Source organism: Gracilinanus agilis, chromosome 1 (genome assembly GCF_016433145.1).
Source record: "Gracilinanus agilis isolate LMUSP501 chromosome 1, AgileGrace, whole genome shotgun sequence".
In the NCBI taxonomy this organism is placed as follows: domain Eukaryota; kingdom Metazoa; phylum Chordata; class Mammalia; order Didelphimorphia; family Didelphidae; genus Gracilinanus; species Gracilinanus agilis.
In genome coordinates, this window is record NC_058130.1 from 752,474,418 (window position 1) to 752,501,557 (window position 27,140).

General features: G+C 48.2%; 1 protein-coding gene across 1 annotated transcript in view; it reads left to right on the forward strand.

Moving 5' to 3' along the window:
- PITPNM2 (phosphatidylinositol transfer protein membrane associated 2) overlaps window positions 1-27,140 on the forward strand; it is a 108,209-nt gene that overhangs the window by 42,260 nt on the left and 38,809 nt on the right. The window contains exons 5-13 of the mRNA XM_044685404.1: window positions 3,877-4,188; window positions 6,814-6,909; window positions 15,796-15,897; window positions 16,007-16,075; window positions 16,220-16,293; window positions 17,493-17,510; window positions 18,297-18,695; window positions 24,180-24,424; window positions 25,972-26,035. Coding sequence (XP_044541339.1) covers window positions 3,877-4,188; window positions 6,814-6,909; window positions 15,796-15,897; window positions 16,007-16,075; window positions 16,220-16,293; window positions 17,493-17,510; window positions 18,297-18,695; window positions 24,180-24,424; window positions 25,972-26,035 — 1,379 coding nt within the window. The remainder of the gene's footprint in view (window positions 1-3,876; window positions 4,189-6,813; window positions 6,910-15,795; window positions 15,898-16,006; window positions 16,076-16,219; window positions 16,294-17,492; window positions 17,511-18,296; window positions 18,696-24,179; window positions 24,425-25,971; window positions 26,036-27,140) is intronic.

A 27,140-nucleotide genomic window follows, 5' to 3' on the forward strand; every position in this document is an offset into this window, starting at 1 on the left:
GAGGCAGCTGGTTAGCTCAGTGGATAGAGAGCCAGACCTAGAGATGGGAGGTCCCGAGTTCAAATTTGACCTCAGTCACTTCCTAGCTGCATGACCCTGGGCAAGTCACTTAACCCCAGTTGCCTAGTCCTTACCACTTTTCTGTCTTAGAAGTGATATTTAGTATTGATTTCTAAGACAGAAGCCGAGGGTTTAAAAAAGAAGAAATGGAAAAGAAAATCTTGTCCTCTGAGGTCAAAAAATCTAATTTGTGAGTCGAAGATATGGAGGAGGAGAAACAGATTGAAGCATATTTTCTTCCCTCTCTCTTTTCTGGGGGGAGCAGAGTTACTGCAGAAATTTGTTTTGCATGACTATACATATTTGTAATGAGTTTTCTTTTTTATTACTTTCTCAATGAGTGGAAGAGGGGGAGGGAGCGAATTTGGAAGTGAACAAAATAAATAGAATTGAACTTAAAGAGAGGAGGAAGGAATTCGTGGGTGGTAGTTCATCCGAAGATGATCTGGGGATTTTCGAGGGACCACAAGCTGTGCTGGCCGTGAGTCAGCAGAAAGGGAGAACAGCTAGAAAAGCCAATGTAATCCTACACTACCTTACAAGTGATATGACAGCCGTCAAAAAAAATAAATGAATTCGAACCTGTCCAGAGAAGGACAACCTTCATGATGAAGGGCCTGGAGATGCTCTGGGAAGGTTGCTTCCAGAAGCTGTGTTTAACCCAGATAAGACTGCCTTGGAGTAGAGAGGTTGGCCTTGTTCTCTTGGCCCCAAGGGCAAAGCCAGGAGCAGTAAGTGAAGTGGTGAAAAAAGGGCAAACTTCCTAACAATAAGAGCTCTCCAAAAGGGGATCCATCCATCAGTCGGAGCGGAGATGGAGGAAGGCAAGGTATCCCCCTGCCCTTCTGCCTCTCCAGTCCACAAGCATTCACTCGGCGTCTACTTAGTGCCCAGCACTGAAGCAGAGCAGACCGGGGGCATTGGGTGCACTTGCTTTTGAATATGAAAACACCCCACCAACTAGGGAGTCAAGGTTGGGCTTCTTTGGGAAGGTTCTTTATCCTTGGTTGGATCATTGACTCCATCCCTTTGTGGTCATCCCCATCAAAGCCACCACCATTATGCTCCCCCTTTAGAATGTTCCAGTGGGTCTGATGGAGACTCGTAGGGTCTGGTGAGGCTGGAGCGCACCCCCGGAGAAAATGAGGCATGAGTGGTTCCTAACATGGCCAAATGGAACGGTGACTAGAGATACATAGAAGTTACCTAGAAGTGGACTGAGGCTTGATGGTCATACCATCCATCCCTAGCTTCAGTCTGAATACCCCGAAGGAGATAAGAAAAGAGGGATGAATTTTAGTTCCAAGGACCCTCAGTTTACAACCCAGCTCTGCCATGCCCTATCTTTGTGACCTTGGGTAAATCACTTTAACCTCTCTGGGCCTCAGTTTCCACACTTGTAAAATGAAAGAGTCAGACTAGACAACCTCTGAGGTCCCTTCAGGCTCAAGACTAGAAGCCTATGACCTCCAAGAGGCACCCAGGTTGATCCATATGGTGGTGCCTATGGAAGGAGCCCCAGTCCAATTGACCCAGTCCTGAGTTCTAGTCTCAGCCCTGCCTCTTATGAGCCTTGGTTGGTCAAGTCTTCTTTCCCCTTTCTCAGCCTCTATTTGTTCATTGAAAAGAATGCGCTGCCCGCATTTAATTCTATAACGATTCCATGGGCCATGATCCTACTGATTCTTAAAACCAGAAAGAAAACAGCTGTCCCCCTGCTTGTCTTTTGTCATCTATTCTACAGTGAACAAGCAATGACCGTTTTAGGAAGCTGCTTCTTTGGGCCAGGCACACAGTGCCTGGAGACGGGAGGACCTGGGTTCAAATTTGGCCTCAGACACTTCCTAGCTATGTGACCTTGGGCAAGTTATTTAACTCCGATTGCCTAGCCTTTGTTGCTTTTCTGTCTTAGACTTGATAGTAAAGGCTTAACACAAAATTAAATTTAAATTTAAAAAAGAGACATGAAGACTGAAGCTTCTTGTTCCCTAACTCACTCTTTACCATAAGGCTCTCTTACTGTCCAACCTCAGTCCCTCTTGTTCTTGTACCCCCTTGCTGACCCTCTCCCTCTCCCTGGTGTTTTTGTCCTCTCCTTGGTGAAGTTAGAGAACAGATAATATAGAATGTAAGTTCCTTGAGGGCAAGGATTGTTCTTTTTTCCCATTTGTATTCTTAAGGCCTTACTCATAATAGGCCCTTTCAGATTATTTTTTGAATGAAAACAAATTAATTCCTATTCTAGTTCTGGGCCTAAAAGCAAGTACAGGATGGAGGCACAAACCACAGAGAAGTAGATTTGGGCTGCCAGGCTATGAGGATTCTCATCCCAAAGTAGAGTGAGCTACCATTTGAAGTAGTGAGTGCCCCATCACTGAAGAGCTTCCAGATAGCCCTTCCAGAAGAAGATAGCTCTTCTAGCTTCCAGAAGCTAGATACCCACTTGCTGGTGATATTATGGAGAGTGTGCCTGTTCAGTGGGTGGGACTAGATGAGCTTCTAAGACAGCTGGGTTGGACTTGGGTCCTAAATGGTCCCTTCCAACTTTGAAATTTGGTCATTCTGACTTCCATGTCAAATCAACTAACTCCTGGAAAAAATAGCTTTTCTGCTTTGAGAGTTTCACCTATTCAATATACTTCCACACAAACATACACACATATTTATACATACATGTCAGAACATTTATGTGCATGGCTGTAAATTTCCCAGTGTCAGTCTGACCTCATTGGTCCTGGAATAGTAAACTGTTCCAATATCCAGATTTTTCCGCATGGGCTCGTTTCAGGTAGGAGGTCTCCTCCATTCCTTTGGTGAGTCGGGCTCCAGGCCTCCAATTCTAGGCCTAAGTGGAATGCAGGGCTAGTCTGTCTGGCTCTCCCTTTCCTTTGCTTGTCTCTGATAAAAAGGATATTGTGGGGGACCAAACACTTAGGGTAGGACTTAGGAGACCTAGATTCAAGCTTTATTATCTAGCCATCCTACCATAGGCAAGTCAGCATGGGAGAGCATTTTGAAAAGTTAGATGGACGATACGAAGTGGAACTTGCTTTTCATGGGATTAAGAGGAACACTATTTGAAATATAGAGAGCCTCTGATACCTCGGGGTGGTAGCCCTGTGCTATCCACAGGGCACCTGGTTGGGCAGGTCCTCCCAAGCTAGAGTTTGGGTCCAGCAGCAGATTATGAGTCTGTCCCAGGGACAATGCAAGGTTTATCCTTTGCCATCCAACACTTAACACTCTTTTTTTTTTTTTTTAAAATCCTTACCTTCCATCTTAGAATCAATATTGTATATTGGTTCCAAGGCAGAAGAAGTGGTAAGGGCTAGGCAATGGGGGTTAAGTGATTTGTCCAATGGTCTAAGGCCAGATTTGAACCTGGTGCTCTATCCACTATGACACCTTGCCTCCCTACTCAATTTATTGATCCCAGATACTCTTCCCTCAGCCCTTCCCCTACCCTATGAGCCATCCTTTGCCTCAGAGATTAAAGTGTGTATGTTTTCTTTTGAGGAGTGCTGGAGTTCCCAAAGAACTTGAGATATTAAGAAGGGATTCCCAATCTATCCTTGAAGGGAGGCAGCAGCAGAATCATAAGGAAGGGAAGGCTGGAGTCAAGAATACTGGCTCTGTTTTCTAGTTCTGTTAGAACACTAACTGGCCTGCTGTCTGCTGTCTCTTGGTCTGGGGATCCCGTGTTCATGGGCTAAGACACAGAAATCAGAGCTGAAGAAGAAAGGGAGGCTTGAACTACATAGACAAGGCTCCCTGGGCTAATCACTGACCCCGTCCTTCTTTGGTCCCTTGACCCAGGTCTCCGGAAGGTGATGGTGAGGGCTCACCGGCAGGCCTGGTGCTGGCAGGATGAATGGTTCGGGCTGACCATTGAGGACATCCGGAAGCTAGAGAAAGAGGCGCAGGAGATGCTGTCCCGTAAGATGGCCCGGTACTCAGATGCTGATGCGCATGGGCCCCAGGAGCTGTGCAGTGAGGAGAAGGAAATGGACAACGCCTTGAGGGAGGTCACAGAGCCCCTGAGCAGCAACGGGGAGGCCCTCAAGGGGAGAAGCTTAACAAAGCAGTGGTCCACATCCTCGAAGTCTTCCCGGTCATCTAAAAGAGGAGGTGAGAGACCTGGTCAGAGACTTCTCCCCACCCAGAGTTCCCTTCCACACCCCTCCCCATGAAAGCTGGGCACCTGGGGGTCTGGCCACCCTCCTTTTATGTAATAAACATGTTCCTGAAAAGTTGTGTGTAGGTCACATTTTTTTTAAAAAAGGTAACTCCTATTGTTAATGCACTAGGGCACTGGCCCATAAAGGAAGTCTTTGTAGGGTTAAAAATCCTCTCTTCCCCAGCCCTTCCTGCATTTCTCTGGGCAGAATTCTGGGTTTCCTTAAGTCCTTTGGGACTCAAGTTCCAGTCCAGTTTAGTTAAGTTGGGACTGCCCTGTAATGACAGTACCTTGGGCTTTGCTTTCCTGTTATTTCCAGGTGCCAGGAGAGTCCAGCAGTAGTAATTGGGTAAAACCCTCGAGTTTTCTTGGGTCACCCACGTACCCCAGTCTGAACTCTCCACTGAGACTTGGCATCGAGTTCAGCTCCTAGCTTTGCCATATACTTCCTGTATACTGTTGGGCAAGTACTTCCTATCTTTTGGCCTCAGTTTCCTTATTTGTAAAATGCATTTGGACAAGATGGCCTCTCATCCAAGGACCCTGACTTCCTAGGCCCTCCCTTTCCTCATTAGAGGCCTCCACATTTAGGATACCCAGTTGCATTGTTTTTTGCAAGCAGTGGGCCAATTCGTGGGGTGTCACAGTATCCAGAAGTCTCCACAAATTTCGCTCTTCCCTGGCCCTGTGTATCTGGCTGCCAGGGTCAACAACAGTCAGTCATCAAACATTTATGAAAGGTCTAGTCTATGCCTGGTGCTGATCTGGGGTTACAGAGAAAAGACAAAACCCATCACTGCCCCCAAGGAGCTCCCATTTGATTGGAAGGAGACAACATGCAGGGGACTCTGTACCCAAAAGATAGAGGCTGGCTCAATGGGAGATAATCTCCCGGGGAAGCACTGGCATTAGGAGGGATTGGGAAATGATCCAATTAGGATGACCCAGCCTGAAGCAAAGCAGCTGGTCGCTCTGTGCTCAGGGTGCCCTTGCCCTTGGCTCCAGCCTCTAGGAACATGGTCGGGGCACCCCAAGGACTGCTGAGGAGGGACCTGTTCCAGGCACCGAGAAATCCGCTGACCTGTGGCCCTCCAGCCCCGTCCTGCCTGAGCTTCCTTCCCCCTCCTCCCCGGGTTCTCCGAGGTGCCGTCGGGCAGGATCCTGATGCCAGTCTGGGCTGCTCAGCTCCCACAGGAGCCCAGAGACCGCAGAAAAGACAGAATTAGCAGCCCGAGGAGGCAGGTCACAAAAGTGTCCTCCACGTGGCAATTAGGGAATAGAATTAGAATCTGAGCATGTGGCTTGCCTGCTGCGACCCAGGAGATGGGAACAGGGCTAGGGCTCTGCCCCTTCCTCCTGGCGGGGCTTTGATGCCTGTTAAGACAGGTTCCCCATGTCTGTCCCCGTCCGTGGGGCCGTAGGCTGGGCGTGAGGGGAGGAGCTAAGCAGGTGCGCCCCCTCTTCTAGACAGGGGCCTTCAGTCCAATCCCAGGCTGACGGAGGCCCAGCCCCAGCTCGGGGGTCTCTTAGCCCAGGCGCCATCATTCTTGTCTCGAGATCAGCGTGGCAGGGCTTGGAACAAGAGCTTGAGGAGAGGCCGAGACGATTGCATGAACCGAGTCGTGTTTGAATGGGATGAGGAGAGTCGGCGATTTAAGAGAGCTGAGTGATGGGGGTGTCTGTAAAGTGAAGGATTCTTCCCTCATCTCTCTGTATTACAAATCCATGTTTTGGGTTTGCCAATGTGGGACACATTTGATGAATGTCCTTTGCCAGAGGCTTAAGAAAAGGATCAGGCCACTTCCAAGGCAGTCTGGTCTATTAATCAAAAAGCATTCACTGGGGACAGCTAGGGTGGTTCAGTGGATGGAGAGTCAGGCCTAGAGAGGGGAGGTCCTGGGTTCAAAACTGACCTCAGACACTTCCTCACTGTGTGACCCTGGGCAAGTCACTTCACCCTCGTTGCCTAGCCCTTACCGCTCTTCTGCCTTGGAGCCAATATATTCTAAAATAGAAGGTAAGGGTTATTTTGTTTTTAAAAAGGCATTTATTATTAAGTATGTACTATGGGCCGGTGTTAAGCCCTGACGATACAAAGAAAGCCCCAAACAGTCCCTACCTTCAAGGAGTGCACATTCTGATAGGGGAAGCAACCTATTATTAAGTGGGTAATCATAGAGCTCCCCAGAGGAGACAGGAAGGAATTTGGGGTTTCTTGGTCCCCAGCTTTATTTATCTTTTAAAAAAGACATTCCCATTCCCCAGTGAGGTAGGCTCTATCTCAATCCATGCAAACCTCCAGGATCCCTCATTCCTCAGGTTCACTGAAGATCATCTGGTCCATCCCCCAGCCTCCATTCTAGAGCTTTCCCGGAGCACTCCCTTCCCTTTCCTTAGTGACGGGCCCCCTAATTGTGAAGTTATTCCCGAGGCCTCCCCTGGGCTCTCCTTTTACCACTGTGCCACGTCTCCCCTGAAGGAGGAGCAGCCGGCCCCTGGCTCCCTCTCCCTGTGGCAGGTGTACCGTCCTTCTCCGTCTTGAGGCTCAGTGCTAAGTCTGGGGTTTTTCTTTGCAGGGAGCCCTTCGTGCCAAAGCATCTCGGAATGGAGGATGCAGAGCATAGCCAGGGACTCAGACGACAGCTCAGAAGACGAATTCTTTGATGCGCACGGTATGTGGCCTCTGTGGCACCCTGGGGGAGGGCCGAGACAGCCTGGCGCACGAGGGAGCGGCGTCCCGTGCTTCTCGGGGACCCCCGGAGCATACACGGGGGGAGATCTGGGCTCCAGGGGGGCACTGATGCAAGCACCGACCATGTGCCAGGTCCTGTGCAAGGTGCCTGGGATATGACGTTCAAACCTGAAATCATACCTAGTAGCATCAGATCTTAAACTGTTCTATAGAGCGGCGGTCACCAAAGCAGTGAGGTACTGGCTAAGAGACAGAAGGGAGGATCAGCGGAGTAGACTCGGGCAAGCTAGTGTCTGATAAACCCAAAGAGCCCAGATCTTGGGATGAGAATTCACTGTTTGACAAAAACTGCTGGGAAAGGGGAAAATTAGGTTTAGATCAACATCTCACACCCTACACCAAGATAAACTCAGAATGGGTGAATGACTTGAATATAAAGAAGGAAACTATAAGTAAATTAGGTGAACATAGAATAGTTTACCTGTCAGATCTGTGGGAAAGGAAGGAATTTAAGACCAAGCAGGAGATAGAAAACGTGGCAAAATGTAAAATGAATGATGTTGATTATATCAAATTAAAAAGGTTTTATACAAACAAAACCGAAGCAACCAAAATCAGAAGGAAAGCAAAAATGAAACCATTCCTGCCCTTGGTATGTAAATAGAAGATATTAAATATATTCAGGCATTTGGTATTGGTTTGACCCTGGGCCAGTCACTTACCTGAAAGTGACTGAACAACCAAAAATACCTACCAAATCAGAGGCCCGTCCCAGAAGGGGATGACAGTTACCCTAAAACTACAACTCCCAGCATCCCACTCTCCTCACATTACATACTGACATAGGAAGGATCTAAATTTTGGTGTAGCCGGACCTCTCGCTCGCTCCTCTTCCTGTCGGGGCATTGGTGGAGCGGGCTTTTTAACACGCAAGGAGAACTGAGTCATGTGGTCTTCATTTTGTTAAATAAGTAGGGTTTTTTTTACTTCTATTTCCTTTTTACTCCTTCTACTTCAAGAGATTATTAATAAACTTCATAAAATATAATTCTTAGAGTGTTGGATATTAATTTAAATCTTACACTCCTTTGGCTGAGTCAGCAGATAGAGCCCTGAAGTCAGGAAGACCTCAGTTCAAATCCAGCCTTAGACACTTTCTAGCAGTGTGACCCTGGGCAAGTCCCTTAACCTTGTTTGCCTCGGTTTCCTCATCTATAAAATGAGCTTGAGATGGAAATGGCAAACTAGCTGTGTGACCTGGACAAGTCATTTCACCCTGTTCACCTCAGTTTCTTCATCTGTAAAATAAACTGGAGAGAGAAGGGCAAACAAGCTGTGTGGCCCTGGGCAAGTCACTTCACCCTTATCTGCCTCAGTTTCTTCATCTGTAAAATGAGCTGGAGAGGGAAATGGCAAACCATTCTAGTTTCTCTGCCAAGAAAACCACAAGAGAGGTAAAAAAGAGTCAGGTAGACAGAGGACGACCAAGTCACCCCAGCACTGTGTATTAGGCACTGTGCTAAGTCTTCTTGTTCCCATCTTATGGAGAAGGAAACAGGCTCAGGGAGGGATATGAGCCGCCTAAGAGCCACTCCTTGTCTAGAGGGAGGAGCGGAGCAGGGCCACATTCCCATCTCTGCACAGCCCAGGAGGTCCCTGGTCAGACCTTCATTCACAGGGATGCACCCCGCTCCCTGGAGGAGGAGGCACCAGCTCCTTCATGCCACTGCCCTTGACCTTTTATTCTAGGTGGCAAGGAATTAATAACTTCAGTTACCTAGCCCTTACCACTCTTCTGCCTTGGAACTGATACTAAGACAGAAAGTAAAGGGGTATGGGGAGAGGGAGAAAGAAATAGACAGACAGACAGACAGACAGACAGACAGAGAGATGGAGGATGGAGAACCGCTCTTGAAACTAGAGGATCGTGGCGGTCCTCCACCTCCAAGAAGGGAAGACAGAATAGGGAAAGGGTCCACAACCACCAGGCACTTTACAAGCATTTCGCATCATGGCAGCCCTGGAAAGGAGGGGTTGTTGTTATCTCTTTTTTGAAGTTAGTGAGTTGTTTTTGGTTGTCTCCAACTTTGTCACCCCGTTTGGAATTTTCTTGGCAGAGACACTGGAATGGTTTGCCATTTTCTTCTCCAATTCCTTTTACAGATGAGGAAACTGAGGCAAGCAGGGTAAAGTGATTTACCCAGAAATGTTTGAGGTTTTCTTGACAAAGACACTGGAGCAATTTACCATTTCCTTCTCTGACTCCTTTTGCAGATGAGGAAACTGAGGCAAGCAGGCTGAAGTGATTTACCCAGAAATGTTTGAGATGTTCTTGATAAAGACACAAGAATGGTCTGACATTTCCATCTCTGGCTCACTTGATAAATGAGAAAACTGAGGCATGTAGGGTGAAATGATTTACCAGAAACATTTGAGATTTTCTTGACAAAGACACTAGAAGTGGTTTGTCATTGCCTTTTCTTGCTCGTTTTACAGATTAGGAAATTGAGGTTAACGGGGGGAAGTAACTTGCCCAGGGTCACACAGCTAGTGAGTATTCTCAGAGGATTTGAACTTATATCTTCCTGATTCAAGGTCCAATGTTCTGTCCTTTGTTCCCCTTAGCTCCCGTGAAAGAGTGCTGACCTCACTGAAAGAGAGACCTGGGTTCAAATCACTGCTCCAACTCTTTCTAGTTGTAGGACCCCATGCAAGTTACTTCTCCTTTCTGGGCCTCCGTTTTCTCATCTGAAAAGTGACTTCCAGAGTCCCTTCCAGCTCTGAATCTATGATTCTCTACGATGCTGTTACACACCTCACAAGACTGGTGTGAGGAAAGCATTTTGTAAACCTTACAGCTCTAAAAATCCTTCAGCAAGGAAGAGCTGGGTAGCCCAGGGAATAGTGCATCAGGCCTGGAGTTGGGATGGCCTGGTTCAGCCCTTCCCAGCTGGGTGACCCTGGACAAGTCATTCGATCCCATTGCCTAGCCCTTACCGCTCTTCTGCCCTAGAACCAATACCCAGTATTGATTCTAAGATAGAAGGTGAGGTGTTTTTTTTAAATAATAATAAAATAAATCCATATGAAGGAACTTGGGGGGGGGGCGGTGCTACGCAGGCATGGAGGTGTCCAAAAGAAACCGAGCTGTTAGACAATTCACTTGAACAGGAATTATTGAGGAGCCTCCGAGAGGGCTCAATGCGGAGGATACAAAGGTAACGTGTAAAGATTCCCTGCCCTCGGGGAGCTGGCATTCTCCCGGGGGGAATCCGTGTGTTCTTGGCGAATCCGATACAAAATAGGTACAGAGTAACAGTGAGCTCTGAGCCAGAGCCGGGGGAATCCCGAAGCGCCTTGTGTGTGAGCTGGCCTTTGTAGGATGGGGAGGATCAGGGGAAGGAGGCCAGGCTCTGGCCGGCCCTCGGAGCCGGGAGGAGGGGGAGGCCGAGGGGAAAGGGCCTGACCTCCCAGCCAGAGGGCCGTGAGCCTGGCGCGGAGCAGCGTGCTGGCATGACGTGGGCCCCTCCGGTTCTCCCGAGGCTTCCCGCCGCCACCTCCGCCGTCGTTAGCCTCCCAGACGCCTGTGAGGGAGGTCAGACAGTGACCTCTTTGTCCCCCGGCTTGTCCAGGCTTCCCTTCTCTCATTAAGGAATCACTTTTACACGCAGCTTTCAATGATTCATAGAGTCAGAGCCGACGGGCGCTTAGATGCCAGTATTCGACGGGTACGACTTCAGAGCTCCCGGGATCTCAGGCCGGGTAGTACAGCCCACACCTGAAGAAGAATCCCCACTGCAAGGGGCAGCTAGATGACCCACTGTGGATAGTGTCAGGCCTAGAGTCAGGACGACCTGGGTTCAAATCTGGCCTCAGACACTTCCTCGCTGGGGCACCCTTGGCCAAGCAATTAACCCCATTTGCCTAGCCTTTGCCTTTCTGTCTTAGAACTGATTCTAAAACTAAAACGGATTCTAAAATACAGGTTTTAAAAAATTCTCACTCCAAGGGCAGCTGGGTGGCTCAACAGATGGAGAGCCAGACCTAGAGACGGGAGGTCCTGGGTGCAAATCTGGCCTCAGACACTTCCTGGCTGTGTGATTTGTCTAAGTGGAAATCTCGTACCCTTGGACTTCATCTCCCAGCATTCCTTTCCTTGCATCTTCATGTATTGTTTACAAGTTTGATTGGTTGGCAGCCTTTCTACTTTAGCTTTTTACTTTAGTTATTCTTGATAAATCTTATTAAATAGGCAAGTCACTCCACCCATTGCCCAGCCCTTAATACTCTTTTGCCTGGGAACCAGCCTTGATTCTAAGACAGAAAGTAAGGATTTAAAAAAAAAAAAAAATCTGCCCTCCAATATAAGTGCCCTAATGAGTGGTCCTCTGGCCTCTGGGAGCCTTCCAGATGAGGAGGAGCTACCCACTTCTTGGGACAGCCTGTGCCCCTTTGGGAGGGCTCTGGCTGTGAGGAAGCATGTTTGCATCCAGCTTCATTCTGCCTCTGCAGCCCCTGCCTGTTTCTTCTGATTCTGCCTACAATGAGTCTGTTCTTCTGTCTTCCACCAGCCTTCTCCAGGCCTCCTCCTGAGCCTGACCTTGCCCAGCTGTTAGCATCATACACTCAAGGCTCTTCCCTGTCCTGCTTTCCTTCCTTTGGGCTCTCTCCAACGTACGTTTCCTTGCTGAAAGGCGGCATTCAGAAGTGGGTCTGCTCCTGCCAATGGGCTCGGCATCGGGGTGGCTCTGTGGCGAGGGCTCTGGCCATTCTCCATCTCCCCTTTGGGGCCGAGCTCGTCGTGATTACAATTCTGCAGCATTCGCTTTTCATTGTTCTGTTGGTGGTTCTGTCCTTGTGTTCTCATGGTTCTGCTGACCTCCCCTCTCTGCATCAGTTGATATATCTTCCTATACTTCTCTTTTTCGTTGTACTCATCATTTCTTATGGGACAGTCATTTATTTAACCATTTCACAATCAAGGTACCTCTTTTTCCCCCTGGTCTTGTATTACCACAGAAAAAAAAAAAAATCAAGCATAAAGCACCTACTGTGTGCCGAGGACTATACCAGGGAGTTGGGGGTACAAGCACTAAGAATAACAGGATCCCCATTTACCAGGAGCTTGCCTGTAGCACATTATTCCTTGTTTTTGTAAAGAGATTTTATTTTACCAATGACACGTGATAACAAATTTCCACCTAAGTTTTCTGAAGTTACATGATCCAAGGGGTCTCCCCAGCTGCCTTCCCTCCCCTCTCCTGGAGCTGGCAAGCAATTCGATCTGGGTTCCACATGGATCATCAGAGCCTGTTATTCTTCACTCTCGAACAACCATCCCTTTTAACTTCTCAGGAGCTTGCAGGCCTGATGCAAGGCCCCCTTCTCCACTCCTTAGCCCAACGCATTTATTCTATACCAGCCATTTACATTCTTTTTAAACCCTCATCTTCCATCTTGAATCATATTAGAATATCGTATATTGGTTCCGAGGCTGATAAGGACTAGACAATTGCAGTTAAGTGACTCACCCAGCGTCACACAGCTGGGAAGTGTCGACATCCAGATTTGAACCCAGAACCTCTTATTTCTATGCCTGGCTCTCAATCCACTGAGTCACCTTGCTTCCCCCAAAGTCGTTTAATCTTTTAAAATAAATTTATTTATTTATTTATTTCGGTGTTCATTTGTTAACCATCTGAATTCTCTCCCTCCCTCCCACTCTTCTCCTACCCACTGAGAAGACAAGCAATTATACATCAAAATATACATGTAAAATCATATACATATAAAATTTCCATATTAGCCATGCACACCTCTGTACAGAAGATTGGCTCAGATGTTCGGGGAAACCCAAAGATAATCATGGGGGTGGGACCTTACTGTCCGGTCCCCTGGGGCAGACTAGAATGGAATGAGAGCACAAGAGAACGGAGGGCCACAAGGGGGGCAGGAAAAAAAATTCTGGCCACGTGGGCTGTGGGCTGGAGCAGGGCCAGGCCTGGCCTTCCCTGATCCAAGAGCCAGACCGACTCCAAGATCAAAGAAGGGACGAGAGACGGGAAGACCTGCGCTCTGGGAGACAGTTCGGGGCGGGCATCAGGCTCGTTCTGCTTGGCGTCACCCCTCGCCTCCCATGAATCATGGAAACTGGCCTGTAAAAACAATTCTCTAATCTGGCCGTGGAAGGAGGCAGGTGGTGAGGGGGTCGCCGATTACCCAACGGGGCCTGGATGACCCCTCTGAGGCCCACGTGCCCAGCCAGGCTGGCGCCCTTCCGACTCTGAGAATCTGGGGGAAAATGACTGAGACTGGACCAGTTTGTCTATCCACACACCTTCTCCAACTGGGGTTCTTAAGCTCAATCGCCAGATGCCCTTCTCCTCCCCTCAGACACGAGGGAGAGATTTAAAAAGGCTTTGTTGGGGGCAGCTGGGGAGCCAGGCCTAGAGAGGAGAGGTCCTGGGTTCAAATGTGGCCTCAGTTACTTCCTAGCTGGTTGACCCTGGGCAAGTCACTTCACTCCCATTGCCTAGCCCTTGCCCGAGTTGTTACTACGAGAGAAGGTAAAGGTTTGGAAAGAAAAGAAAAGACACGAGAGTGTGTTTTCCTCCTCCTTGGATGTTGCCAAAGGAATCTGGCCATCCTCGCTCTGGGCCTCTCTGCCTCTCTGATTTCTGGGCTTTCTGGCTGACCCTCTCTGGCCCTTTAGAGATGTGGCCTTGGGGCTGGGCGAGGGGGGTGGGAATTTAGAGGACTGGAATAGTCCAGTTCCATAAAGCATCTGTCCCCTGCTGCTCAGGGGACAAGAGAGAAAAGCGCACCTCAGGCATCTTAGTCTCTGCTAAGGGCCAGCATGGACACTGGGGCTCTCCCTGGAGACTGTGAGCCCCCTGAGGGCAGGGCCTGGCCCATTTTAGGTATTCCATAAATGCTGGCTGATTGGTTGACTCCCATTGAGAGAGAGAGAGAGAGAGAGAGAGAGAGAGAGAGAGAGAGAGAGAGAGAGAGAGATGTAAGTGCAGGACCTCAGGGACCTCAGGACTCAGATTTGAATCCCAGCCATGCTGCTGACTGAGGTCACTCAGTTCCTAATTCCCTTTGGGCTTGGGGTCAAATAAAAGAGGAGGTTGAGGATGGACTCATGTTTTTGCAGCTCTGAATCAACAATCTATGAGCCTGTAGATTTACAGTATTTGTTAGAATATGTAGAAGGGGCAGCTGGGTGGCTCAGTGGATGGAGAGCTAGGCCTGGAGACAAAAGGTCCTAGGTTCAAATGTGGCTTCAGATACTTCCTTGCTGTGTGACCCTGGGCAAGTCACTTGACCCCCATTGCCTGGCCCTTTTCTGTTCTTCTGCCTTGGAACCAATATTGAGTATTGCTTCTAAGACATAAGGTGAGAGTTTAAAGGAAAAAGAGGAGGAGGAAGAGGGAGCTTTCTAAGCCAGGAAAGGGAATAGACTTCAATCTGAAGGTGGCATAAGAACAAAAGGTCATTTCTACCAAAATAGAAAATCTTTCAAACAAAGCTACCTTAGCAATCATTTTATCTTGGAAGACTAGACTAACGTTCAAGAGAGAACAGTTAACATTGTCCAAATGGAAGAAAAAACACCAGCCAATGACCAGGAAACATATCGTTGTGGCTAAGGTGTTGGCTTTGGATTCAAGAGTCCTGAGTTCAAATGTTACCTTAGACACTTCTTATTTGTGTGAATCTGTAAAATGGGAATGAGAGACCTGTGAACTTAGTAAACTATAAGATCTCTTCTGGTCTCCCTTGTCTTCAGTTTGTTTGGGTCAAGGGAAGAATGTCTTGATAACTTTTAAGGGTCCCTTCCAGCTCTTAGGACATTCAGAGTCTCTTGCAGCTAGGTGGCACAGTGGATATTGCCCTGGGGCTGCAGTCAGAAGGATCCAAATTCAAATCTGGCCTCAGACCTTTACTGGTTGTCAGTTCACTGATGGCTGCCCCAGTTTTCTCATCTGTAAAATGGGGATAATAAGAGCACCTCCCTCCCAGGGTGGTTGTGAGAATCAGTGGGATGATATTTGTTAAAAACTGGCACATATAGATGCTTATTCCCTCCTTCCCCTAAATCTGAGCTGAAATGTTTTATTTTATCCTAAAGAAGAGTCCTCTATGTGTGGAAGGACTTTCACCCAGATTCCCATCCAGACCACTTTTGTCTTGACAAGACCAGCAGCCTTGAGGGTCTGGAGACAGGGTAGGGTGAATCATAAATGCACCCATCCCTTTTTCTCTCTCTCTCTGTCTCTGTCACTCTCTTTCTCTCTCTCCCTTCTCTTTTCTGTTCTCTCTCTCTGTCTCTGTCACTCTCTTTCTCTCCCTCTCTCTCTCTCTTCTGTTCTCTGTCTCTGTCACTTTCTCTTTCTCTCTCTCTCCCTCTCTTTCCCTCTCTCTCTCTGACTCTGTCTCTCCCTCTCTCTCTGTCTCTGTCACTCTTTCTCTTTCTCTCCCTCTCTCTCTCTTCTGTTCTCTGCTTCTGTCTCCATCTCTCCCTCTCTCTCTGTCTCTGTCTCTGTCACTCTCTTTCTCTCTCTCTCTCTTCTCTTTTCTGTTCTCTCTTCTGTTCTCTCTCTCTGTCTCTGTCACTCTCTTTCTCTCCCTCTCTCTCTCTCTCTTCTGTTCTCTGTCTCTGTCTCTGTCACTTTCTCTTTCTCTTTCTCTCTCTCCCCCCCTCTCTGTCTCTCTCTCCTGTTCTTTCTCTCTCTCTCTGTCTCTCTGTCTTTGTCTTTCTCTCTCTCTCTCTCTCTCTCTCTCTGTCTCTGACTCTCCCTCTCTCTCTCTCTCTGTCTTTGTCACTCTTTCTCTTTCTCTCTCTCTGTCTCTCTCCCTCCAGAGGACCTGTCTGATTCCGAGGAGTCATTCCCGAAGGAAATCACCAAATGGAACTCCAACGACCTTATGGACAAGATCGAAACCCCTGAACCTGAACCAGATGGTAATGGGCCGATCTGCTGCCTGCCTTCAGCTTGGGCAGGGGAGGGGGCCACGGATGGGTGGCAGCCAGGCCAGAATCCACAGCGCTCTCTCTTGATTCTCTGTTTTAGTTCCAGCACCCGTGATCACTGCTGCCCCTTGGGCAGAGCTGCGGGAGGTCACGAGTCCACCATCCCTTGGTATGACTGGATGATGGCTGGGTCTGCCACCCTGGGGGGGGAGGTTGGCCAGGGGGAGGCGGGGCAGGGGTTTGGACCCCTCACACATGCACACAAAGGCTCCCGGCCTCCTCTGGTCACATTGTGGCTGGTTTTGTGTTGTAGACAATTTTCACACTGAATCACCAATCAATAAATACTCTGAAGCCAGCGCCGTGGATCGAGTGGACATAGCCCAGGTGAGCACGGGATCGAAGCGGGTAAACTGGGGTGGGGGCATCGAGATGCCCAGTGCATCCAGGCTGCCTTCTTCCCTGCTGGCAAGAAGCCACAGGCCCACAGGAGCTGGAGGGGACCTCAGAGGAGCCCGTCCTGCCCCTGGACCACAAGGCCCTGGCCCTATCTAGAGGGCCACCAGGGGTGGGCAGTCATAGGCTGGACGGACCAAACCCCATCATTTTACAGAAAAGGAAACTGAGGCCCAGAGAGGCAGAGGATCTCACCCAAAGTCACACAAGTAGCAAGTGACCAAGCAACCAAGAACATTGAAGCCAGGGTTCTGGGCTACATGATGCAGCCTTCCCCTACTGCCAACCCATTTCATATTTGCAACAAGTATTTTTTAAGCAAGTTTTTTCTTCAGAGGCAGCTAGACAGCTGTCCATAAGTAGGCAGGAAGATCTGAGTTCAAATCTGGCCTCAGCCACTTATTAGCCATGTGACCCTGAACAAGCCACTCCACCTGGGCCTCAGATTCCTCATCTGTGAAATGGGGATAATAACAGCCTCTCTCTCTCAGGAGATAATATTTGTAATGCATTCAGCACCGTGCCTGGCACAAAGTAGGTCCTTAAAGCTTGTTCCCCTCTTCATGCCTTCACCCTTTCTTTCTGTAGATCCTAAAAGTGCCTCTGCAGCTTCCCCCCGCTGCTACCGGTTCTGCCTCTAATCCCAGCCTCCAGATCTGTGCCTGAGCACCCCAAAGTCCTCTCTTTTCTATATAAACCTTCCCAGAGTTTTCAGCTGGCCCTCCTGAGAGGTGGCCTCGAGGTCCCTTCCCCATCTTGCACCTTGGTCAGCCTGGAGTTGGCTGCAATGGGGAGACCCAGCTTTGCTTCTCACATCCCTGCCCTTTGCAGGGTGACCATGGGCTAATGCCCTTCCAGGTCCCCACGGCCCTCCCTCCCAGCCTCGCTGGTCTCCGGTCTGCGGCACAGGCTTCGGGGGACGTGGCCCAGCTCCATGGCAAAGGCATGGCTTGTCCGAGGGGAGAGGCGAGAGACGCCCCCTTTCACAGGCCGCCGTCCTCGCTGGCCGGTGATGGGGAAGCTGCGGGGGAGGCCCTGGCCAAGTCCCCAGATCTTTGGGCAGACAGGAGGACGGTGGCGCAGGCCGGCCACACGCCGGGGCATAAAATGAGCAACTTCCCCATTTCCAGGACTGTAAAGTGAAGAAAAACCTTTGAAGTTTCTAAAGGTGAAGCTCATACGGCCGACATGAGTGAAGCGAAGGCTTCCTGGGCAGAGAGCAGGAGGGAGGCAGCCAGAAGGCGGCAGCCAGTGTGTGGCCCCCACCATGCTGGGGACGTCGCTGTGTGAACGTGCCAAATAAAGCGCTTACCGTAGAACCGTGTGCGTGTGTTTGGGGGGCTTCTGGGGGTTTGCAAAGGAACTTCGGCCCCTGCTCTCCTTCCCAAGGAAGGCTGCCATGTGGCTGTTTGCACTGCAGGACAGGCAGGGAAGGATGGACGCTAGGACGGTCTTTGTTCTCTCCAGGCCCCCCAGGAGTGAGGAGACTGTTGGACTTGGGAGCCAAAAGGATGGGTTCAGAGCCCGCTTAGGCCGCTCGCTCCACAACGAGTCCCACAGCCTCTGCAGGCCTCTGTTTCCTCATCTGTCCAAGGAGGAGGTGGAACTCCGGGGTCCCTTTAGCGAGGAGGGTCTCACCCCAATTCCCACGCTACAAAAACGAAGCCTAGACTCGCTGTGGGATGAGAAGGAGGCTGCAGAGAGGGCTGCCAGGCAGGCCTCCCCCAAAGCCTTAGCAGGCTGGACACGCCGTCCCTCCCCCTTCGGACCTCTTGGCTCCTGGGCAGATGGCGGGGGTTGTGCCTGGGACGTGTAGGTGGAGAGGGGGGTTGGCCCGGGTCCCAGAGGGTACCATTGCTGCTTAATGACAGAACAAAGATCGGGGCCCAGGTCCCCCCGTCCTACAATGCAAACAGCTGCCACGGCCCTTTCAGGGGAAGGGGGAGAAGGGCTGCAGGTTCCAGAGCCGGCCCTGGGTCTGTAACCTCACGCACGGGCAGTGTGTGGGCAGCTTACACAGCCAAGGTCAGCTCTCCTTGTTGACTTGCATCAACCCCCAGATCCGCCGCTTTCATCGGCCTCCACCGACTTTGCCAAAGAAACACGCACACGCGCGCTGTGAAAGCCGTGAGGCTTTGTGGGAGGCATTTAGCCACGCGCTAAGCACGTGCTCACTTAGCACAGTACACCGAGAGGGCACCTTCACGGCGGCCTCTCTTTTCTGTGGGGACCCAAACCATCTCCGCCTCGCCTCCCAGGCCGCGTCCTCCCTGGTGGCAAGCGAGGCAGGTTGTGACGGAGGCAGGGAGCCGCCTTTGGGAACTTACGGCAGTGTAAGACGTAGATACACACGCCCTTATTTGTCAGCAAAGTATGGTATGAGAACCAGAGGCCCACAGAGCTCTGGAAAGGTTTCTGGATGTAGACTTAGGGGTCCTGAGTTCAAATCCCTGCATTACTAGCTGTGTGACCTGGAGCAATCCCTTCACTGAAACTCAATTTCCTCATATAAATTGAGGGAGCTCTAATTGAGGATCTCTAAGATCCTTTCTCTCTCTCTCTTTCTCTCTCTCTCTCTCTGTCTCTCTCTCTCTCTCTTTCTCTCCCTCTCTTCCCCTACTCCATCCCTCCCTCTCCATCTCCTTCCTTTTCTCTCTTTCCCCCTTTCTCTTTCTCCCTCTTCTTCCTTCTCTCTCTGTCTCCTCATTTCCTGCTTCTTCCTCTGCATCCTTCTCTGCCTCTCTCTCTCTCTCTCTCTCTCTCTCTCTCTCTCTCTCTCTCTCTGTTTCTGTCTCTCCCTCTCCTCTTTTTCTCCATCCTTCTCTTTCTGTCTCTTTTCTTCTCTCTGTCTCCATCCTCCGTCTCTGTCTGTCTGTCTGTCTGTCTATTTCTTTCTCCCTCTCCCCTACCCAATTACCTTCTGTCTTAGTATCAGTTCCAAGGCAGAAGAGTGGTAAGGGCTAGGTAACTGAAGTTAAATGACTTACCCAGGGTCATAAACTTAGGAAATGTCTGAGGCCAAATTTGGACCCAGGACCTCCTATTTCATTGGTCTGGCTCTTTATTCACTAAGGCACCTCACTGCCCCTTTAGTATCAATTCTAAGAGAGAAGAGTGGCAAGGACTAGGCCTTTGGGGTCAAGTGATTTGCCCAGGATCACCCAACTAGAAGTGTCTGAGGCCAGATTTGAACCCAGGTCTCTACCAGGCCTAGTGTTCTGTCAACTGGGACACCTAACTGCCTCTACTGTGCCTTGAAACCCCTACTTAGTATTGATTCCAAGATGGAAGGTAAGAGTATGTGTGTGTGTGTGTGTGTGTATTTGATACTAAGTCAGAAGGTAACAGTTTTTAAAACTATACAAAGTCAACTTAAGTTTGCATGAAGTTTGCTCTCCTAGTTATTTATTTCTGCAAAGTATTCACCTCCCTTCCAACTCCCAATCTATCATGCTGTGGCCTTGGGCAAGGCCTCCAGGACCTGCTCTGACTAGACCCGACCAGCTTGTGTCCCATATCTCTGAGCTAAGCTCTTGCTTTTCGCACAGAAGATATTTAATAAGTAAATGTTGTGAGTTCGATTGTGCTTAGTGGAAGGGAATTTTTTTTAACCCCCACCTTCCATCTTAAAATCAATACTGTATATGGTTCCAAGGCAGAAGAATGGTGAGGGCTAGGAAATGGGGGTTAAGTGACTTGCCCAGGGTCACACAGCTAGGAAGTATGAGACCAGATTCTAATCCATGACTTCCTATCTCCAGGCCAGACTCTCTAACCACTGAGCCACCTAGTTGCCTGCAATGGAATGGAATCTTAATGGGAATCTCTTCCTGGAGACTCCCTGCCTCCAGCCTCTCCCCACTTTAGTCCACATTCCACCAGGGACCACTAGTATTCCTAAAATCCTTTTTCTATCATGATTCCTCTCCCCAAAACTTTCAGATTGCCTATCAAGTCCAAACTCCTCTACCTGGCCTTGGAGACTCCTCTACCATCCAAATCCCATCCCTTTATCAATAATCTGCCCCCTTCTCTTTGGTTCCCTCACTGCCTTGGCCTAACCATTCTTGCTGTTCCTCCTTCCCAGAAGCCCAATTTCTTCCTCTTCCCTTCAAACCTATTCCCATCTTCTAAGGCCCAGCTCCTCTGCTCAGACATCTCCAACCACTTTGAATCCCCCTCCCCAATTTTCATGCTTCTGGTACTTGGATGGCCCTTATCATCCTTTATGCCAGATGAGACGTCCAAAACACCCCCAAGAACTTCTAAAAAGGTCGTCTCTTACTATTATTCCCACCCAGCTTAGCACTTAAGCGAAGATCTACAACCAAAAGGGTTATCATCCAGCCCCCTCAATTTATTCATCAGGAGATTTTGGCCCAAAGACTTGAAGCACTTTGCCCAGGCCCATGCACTTAGTAGGTACAAAGCTGGGATTTGAACCCAAGTCATTAACTCTATCTGCATTCCACCTCACTGCCTCCCACTCTCTCATGGTATTTTATTGCCTTCTACCTTTATCCCATTTCCCCAGCCAGATTGCAGCACCCATGTCTACCATCCTCTGTGCCTAAGACATCCGTGTAGATGGATGGATGGATGGATGGATAGGTAGATAGATGGATACATAGATAGATAGATAGATAGATAAATAGATAGATAGATAGATGGATGGATGGATGGATGGATGGATGGATGGATGGATGGATGGATGGATGGATGGATGGGTGGATACATAGATAGGTTGGTAGATGGGTGGATAGGTAAATTGGTAAGTAGGTAGGTAGGTAGGTAGGTAGGTAGGTAGGTAGGTAGGTAGGTAGGTAGGTAGGTAGAGGCTCCTGACTGGGGTAGATGCAAGAACCATTTAGACATTGGTGCCTGGTCTCATGGATGTCAAATACTTAAATTTATAGATTCATAACTGGATGAAGTCTCAGGTACCATCTCCAAACCAATATCCAATAAACATTAAATGCCTACTATGTACTATGTGCTGAGAATATGCATAAGAAAAAGACAGTCCTGGGGCAGCAGGGTGGCTCAGTGGATAGAGATCCAGGCCCAGAGACAGGAGGTCCTAGGTTTAAATCTAGCCTCAGATATAAGCTATAACACTTGCCCCCCATTGCCTGGCCCTTACCACTTTTCTGCCTTGGATCTGGTCCATAGTGTTGATTCTAAGATAGAAGGTAATAAAATAAAAATAAAAACAATCCCTGCCCTCCAGAAACTTACTCTAATGGGATGAAACATTACATAAAAAGAAGGGAGGTTGTCAGTGGAGTTAGGAGTGGGAACAGGACAGCAGGGGGCAACTAGCCTTTTGTTGCATGGAGTAGAGTCTGGGCAGAGTGAGCTTAGTGTCCAGTTTCTGTCCACTCTAAAGGGAGGCTTTGGGAGGAGCTCACTATTCCTGCCCTCCAATCAGAGGGGAGAGGAGGCTAGGGCAGGTGGTGTCCATCAAGGCTTGAGTTAGCAACAGGGGGTAAGTTTAGAGGTGATAAGCTTATCTTAGAAGGGGCATCTTGTTCTGCAGAGAGGAAGTCAGGCAAAGTGGCAGATGCCACGTCTAACTTTTATCTTACGGATGCAGAAACTGAGGTCACAACCCATTTACCCAAAGCCACTGTCAGACCACGTTAATGTGACAGCTCTTGAATATCCCCTCCAATGTTTCCTGGCTGAGAGACCTTGGGCAAATCACTCAACTTGGTTGAGCTTTGTTTTATCCTCTGTAAAATGGGCATAATGGCATCTGCAGTGCCAGCCTCCTGTTCTGTACTGTCCCTGCAATCTCTGGGCCCAGTAGGGAGTCTGACCCACAGCAAACACCTTAATAAATGCTTGTGATGCTAAATTGAACCGTTGTGAGGTTCCAGTGAGATAATGTATGTGAAGCAATTTGGAAACCTTAAAGTAGTCTCTAAGTAAATGTCAGCTGTTGTTATTATTAGAGGAATGTTTATCCTGGAAGAGAGAAAACTTGGGATGGGCGGAGGTGAGAACTGACTGCTGGGACGCAAAGGGCTGTCATGTCGGATAGAAAAGGGGCTTGCCTTGTTCTACTTGTTCCCAGAGGACAAAATTAGGAGCAACTTGGGGCAGGGGTGGGGGAGAGAGTAGAGATAGAGGGAGTTGTACAGAGTTTTAATTTAGATTTGGCATCAGGAAAAACTTCCTAAGGATAAGAGACATAGAGGCAGCTAGATGACTCAGTGCATAGAGAGCCAGGCCTGGAGAGAGGAAGTCCTGGGGTCAAATATGGCTTCAGACATTTCCTAGCTATGTGACCCTGGGCAAGTCACTTAACCCCCATTGCCTAGCCCTTACCACTTTTCTACCTTGGAAACAATACTCAATAATTATTCCAAGGTAGAAGGTAAAGTTAAAAAAAAAAAAAAAAAAAAAAAAGGATGAGAGGCATCAGACACTTGGCTAGGACACCTGGGGTTGAGATATCTTCTCTCCCTGGACATCATCATAACAAGTCTGGGTAGGTGACACTTGTCAAAGATGTTAGAGAGGAGATTTTCATCCAAGGACCTATTGGGAGATTTCTTCCTCTTTGTTCCCTCCCTTGCCCCTATAGAAGGGTAGAATTTATAGAAGGAAGTGGAGACAGATCATAAAATGGAAAGGGTACTGAAGTCAGGAAGACCTGGGTTCAAATCTCCCCTCAAAACACTTTACTAGCTATGTGACCCTGGTCAAGTCAATATCCTCATCTATCAAATTATGAAGGTTGGACTCCATTGCCTCCGAGGTTGCTTCCATCTCTAAATCTGTGATCCTAAGCATAAATTATTTTCCATCTATCCCTTCTATATCATCTTACATGTACATGGTTGTTTACATGTTGTCTCCCCTATTAAAATGTGTGCCCCTTGAAATGCAAGAACCATTTTTTGCTTTTTTGGCAATTCCAAGTACTTCGTAAATGCTTGTTGACTGACTGAATTAAATGGGCAGGAGGGGGATTGCTGAGAAGCCTCTGTTCTTCCCTGGGTTGTAAAGACATGAAGCAAATTCCTGTGTTCTTTGTTGAGTCAGTGCCACCCACCCCTCAGTCTGAGTTCTTGCTTTAGCACCTCAAAAGCCATTCTCTTAGGAATAGGTAGGTAGCTCAGTGGATAGAGAGCCAGGCCTGGAGACAAAAGGTCCTTGGTTCAAATGTGGCCTTAGATACTTCCCACATGTGTGACCCTGGGTTAGTCACTTAACCATAATTGCCTATCTTTTACTTCTCTTCTGCCTTGGAACTGATACTCAGTATTGATTTTAAGACAGAAGATAAAGGTGGTTGTTTTTTTTGTTTTGTTTTGTTTTGTTTTTTGTTTTTTTTTAAGCCATTCCTTTCCATCTTTCTACCCTGGAAAGGTCACTTAGTGAACCACCATTTTCTCTTTTATAAAATAAGAGAGTTGGACTAGGTGATTCCCAAGAGTCCCTTTTGTTAGTGAATGAGTTTATCTAGTCAGCATTTATCTGTCACCACTGATTTGCTCGCCTAGACCCTAGGAATGTAGAAATGAAAGTGAAGCAGACTCTGCCCTCAAGGAGTGAGCTTTCTACTGAGAAAATGAAGTATATTTACAGCTACATTGTTACAGTAACTGGAAGAATGATAACTTATTAGTTCTGATAATCTTCAGTTTTATTAATGATACATGATTCTAGTGTTCACTATTAAAACATAAACTCCCTAAGGCAGAGAAACTTTAACCCTAACACCTACTTACAGTACTCAGCTAGGCAGGTAGACAGACCCATGCATGTACACTGACAGAATTTGTCTTCTTCCTTCCCTGACCTAGGATGAGTCCAGCCTTCCACTGGTGCAGCCCTCTAAAGTTCACGTCTTGCTGCTGGTGCTACATGGTGGAAACATCCTGGACACAGGGGCTGGTGACCAGACCTCGAAACAGGGTGATGTCAACACCATTGCCACGGCATTCGACACAGTCATGCGTGTGCACTATCCCACTGCCCTCGGCCGGATCACCATCAAACTGGTTCCCTGTCCACCTATCTGCTCCGAAGCGTTTTCCCTTGTCTCCAAGTGAGTGACATCCCATTCGTCCTCTGAATGGCTGAATTCCTAATTAGCTCCCCAGTCTGGGATAATTAAGACTCTGAAGGCAGAGTGGGGAAAGCCCTATGCTTGGACTGCCAACTTGTATTTACCAGAATTCCATTTTCATTTGGATCCCAGTTCTGCCATTGGTATCCTGTGTGATTTTGGACAGGTCAATTAATCTTTCTGGTCCATAGTTTCCTTTTCTCTAAGATGGAGCAATCATAGATTCAGTTTTATTAATTAATAGAGCTAGAAGGGACTTTAGTGACCAGTGGATCCAACAGCCCCTCATTTATAGAAGGTGAGAAAATTAAGGCATGTATAGGTCACACGGAATGTCACATCAAGTTAGTTGGACCAGGCTATCACCCTCAATCCTACCTAATGAACTAACTGGCCAGTGTATTTTCAGGGTTTGACTGTTCCCTCTGGAATGATAGCTTCCTTTTGCTGTAGGTCACATTAGGGTAGTTCACCCAAAGCCTCAAATGAGTCAGAAAAGCTATTAAGGAAATCCCTCTGCTCCCAAGCAAAGAGTTCTAGACATATTCCTATTGGGGAAAGAGTTTAGTCATTTTCAATCATGTCTGACTCTTCATGACCCCATTTGGGGTTTTCTTGGCAGAGATACTGGAGTGGTTTGCCATTTCCTTCTCCAGTTCATTTGACTTATGAGGAAACTGAGGCACACAGAGTAAATGACTTACCCAGGGTCACCCAGCTAGTAAGTGTCTGAGGCCAGGTCTTCCTAACTCCAGGCCCAGTGCCCTATCCACGACATCACCTAGCTGCCTGCTGGGGAAGAAGCACAAGATAACTGGGAATGACCTTGGCTTGCTTGGAACCATTGAACTTCAAAGGCAACCTTGTCTAACCCATACCTAAAAAGGAACAGTCTCTTTGACCTCCTCCCTGAAAGGGCTCTTTCAGCCTTTGCTTAAACACCAAACTCTAGGTTAGAGGGTATGGGGTAGAGGACATGATTGGAGGACAGTGGTACAGTGGAAAGCCTGATTTGGGGTTCAGATTCTAACTCGTTCCCTACTATCTATGTGACCTTGGATAAGTCATTTCTCCCCTATGGTCCTTAGTTTCCTCACCTGTTTAAAAAACATGGGGAGTGAAATTAAACTCACTGGCTTCTGAGGTCCCTTCTAGCTTAGGTGTCTAGTGACAGACTGTATCTCCTAAGATATCACATTCCAGTACTAGCCAGCTCTGCTTGTTAGGAAATATTTAGCTCTCCCCCCTACCCCGTGGCTTTTTTTTTGTTTTTTGTTGGGTTTTTTTTGGTTCTTTTCTCTTGTCTGTGCTCTGGATTAAAATCTTCCTGAAGTGTTTCCTTTGACCTAAAAGAGAAGTTGGACTCCAGTAGGAGCCAAGGTTCACAAGGGGAAAATTCCCATCCAGTTCCTGATAGGCAGATCTCCTCAAATCCTAAAAACTCACCATCTAAAGATCCTCAGTGGTCAAGCTGGGAACAGGGCTGGACAGGCTTCCCTTTGGCCAGCAAATCTGGTGATCTGTAGTTGGTTTGGGCCCGCCAACAACTTGGAAGAGTCAGGTGACAAGAAACGAATGCGAGATCCTTTGGTAAGGATGGGAGAAAAGTGACTAAACTCTCTAAATCCTTTGACCCAGAGAGGGCAAAGCCAGAAACAAAGACATATCTACAAAAATAGTCATAGTAGCATTTTTTAAAAATCCTTACCAGAGGGCAGCTGGGTAGCTCAGTGGAGTGAGAGCCAGGCCTAGAGACAGGAGGTCCTGGGTTCAAACCCGGCCTCAGCCACTTCCCAGCTGTGTGACTCTGGGCAAGTCACTTGACCCCCATTGCCCACCCTTACCAATCTTCCACCTATGAGACAATACACCAAAGTACAAGGGTTTAAAAAAAAAAATCCTTACCTCCTGTCTTAGTATCAGTTCTAAGACAGAAGAACAATAAGGGCCAGACAATCAGGGTTATTTGTCCAGCTAGAAAAAGTCTGAAGCCAGATTTGAATCCAGGTCCTCCTGACTTCAGGCTCTAGCCACTGTGCTTCTTAGCTGACCCATATAATAGCACTTTTTATGGCTCCAAAGAACTGGAAGCAAAGAGAATGCTCAGAGATAGGCGAATGTCACCAATGAATGTCACTGAATATTGTTATATAAGAAATTATGAGTAGGGGGGATTTGGAGCAGCTGGGAAATTTTATATCAACTGATACAGAGTAGCATAAACAACTAGGGGTGCAAAGGATCAGCAACTACAACGTGGGCGAAAAGATCAGTAGGAGGAAGCTTGATCCCTGAGCAGTTCCAAAGCTAGTATCGGTCATAGTGGCCAGATCATGAAACATATCTTGTGCCTCTTAGCAGGGAAACGGGGCTACTGGGGAAGAGTGTCCTATACAACATCCCGTGCAGTCATTGTGTGAGACGCTTCATTATTCCTTGTTGTTATTAACTAGTCCTTATTTATTCTTTAACGTTTCCTTAATTGTTCTTGGTTACAAGAGAGATTAAATTCTAAGCGGTCACTATGAGAGAGAGAGAGAGAGAGAGAGAGAGAGAGAGACGGAGAGAGAGAGAGAGAGAGAGAGAGAGAGAGAGAGAGAGAGAGAGAGAGAGAGAAGAAAGAGCGATTAGGAGAGTGACAGAGAGAGAGAAAGAGAGAGAGAGAGAAAGAGAGAGAGAGAGAGAGAGAGAGAGA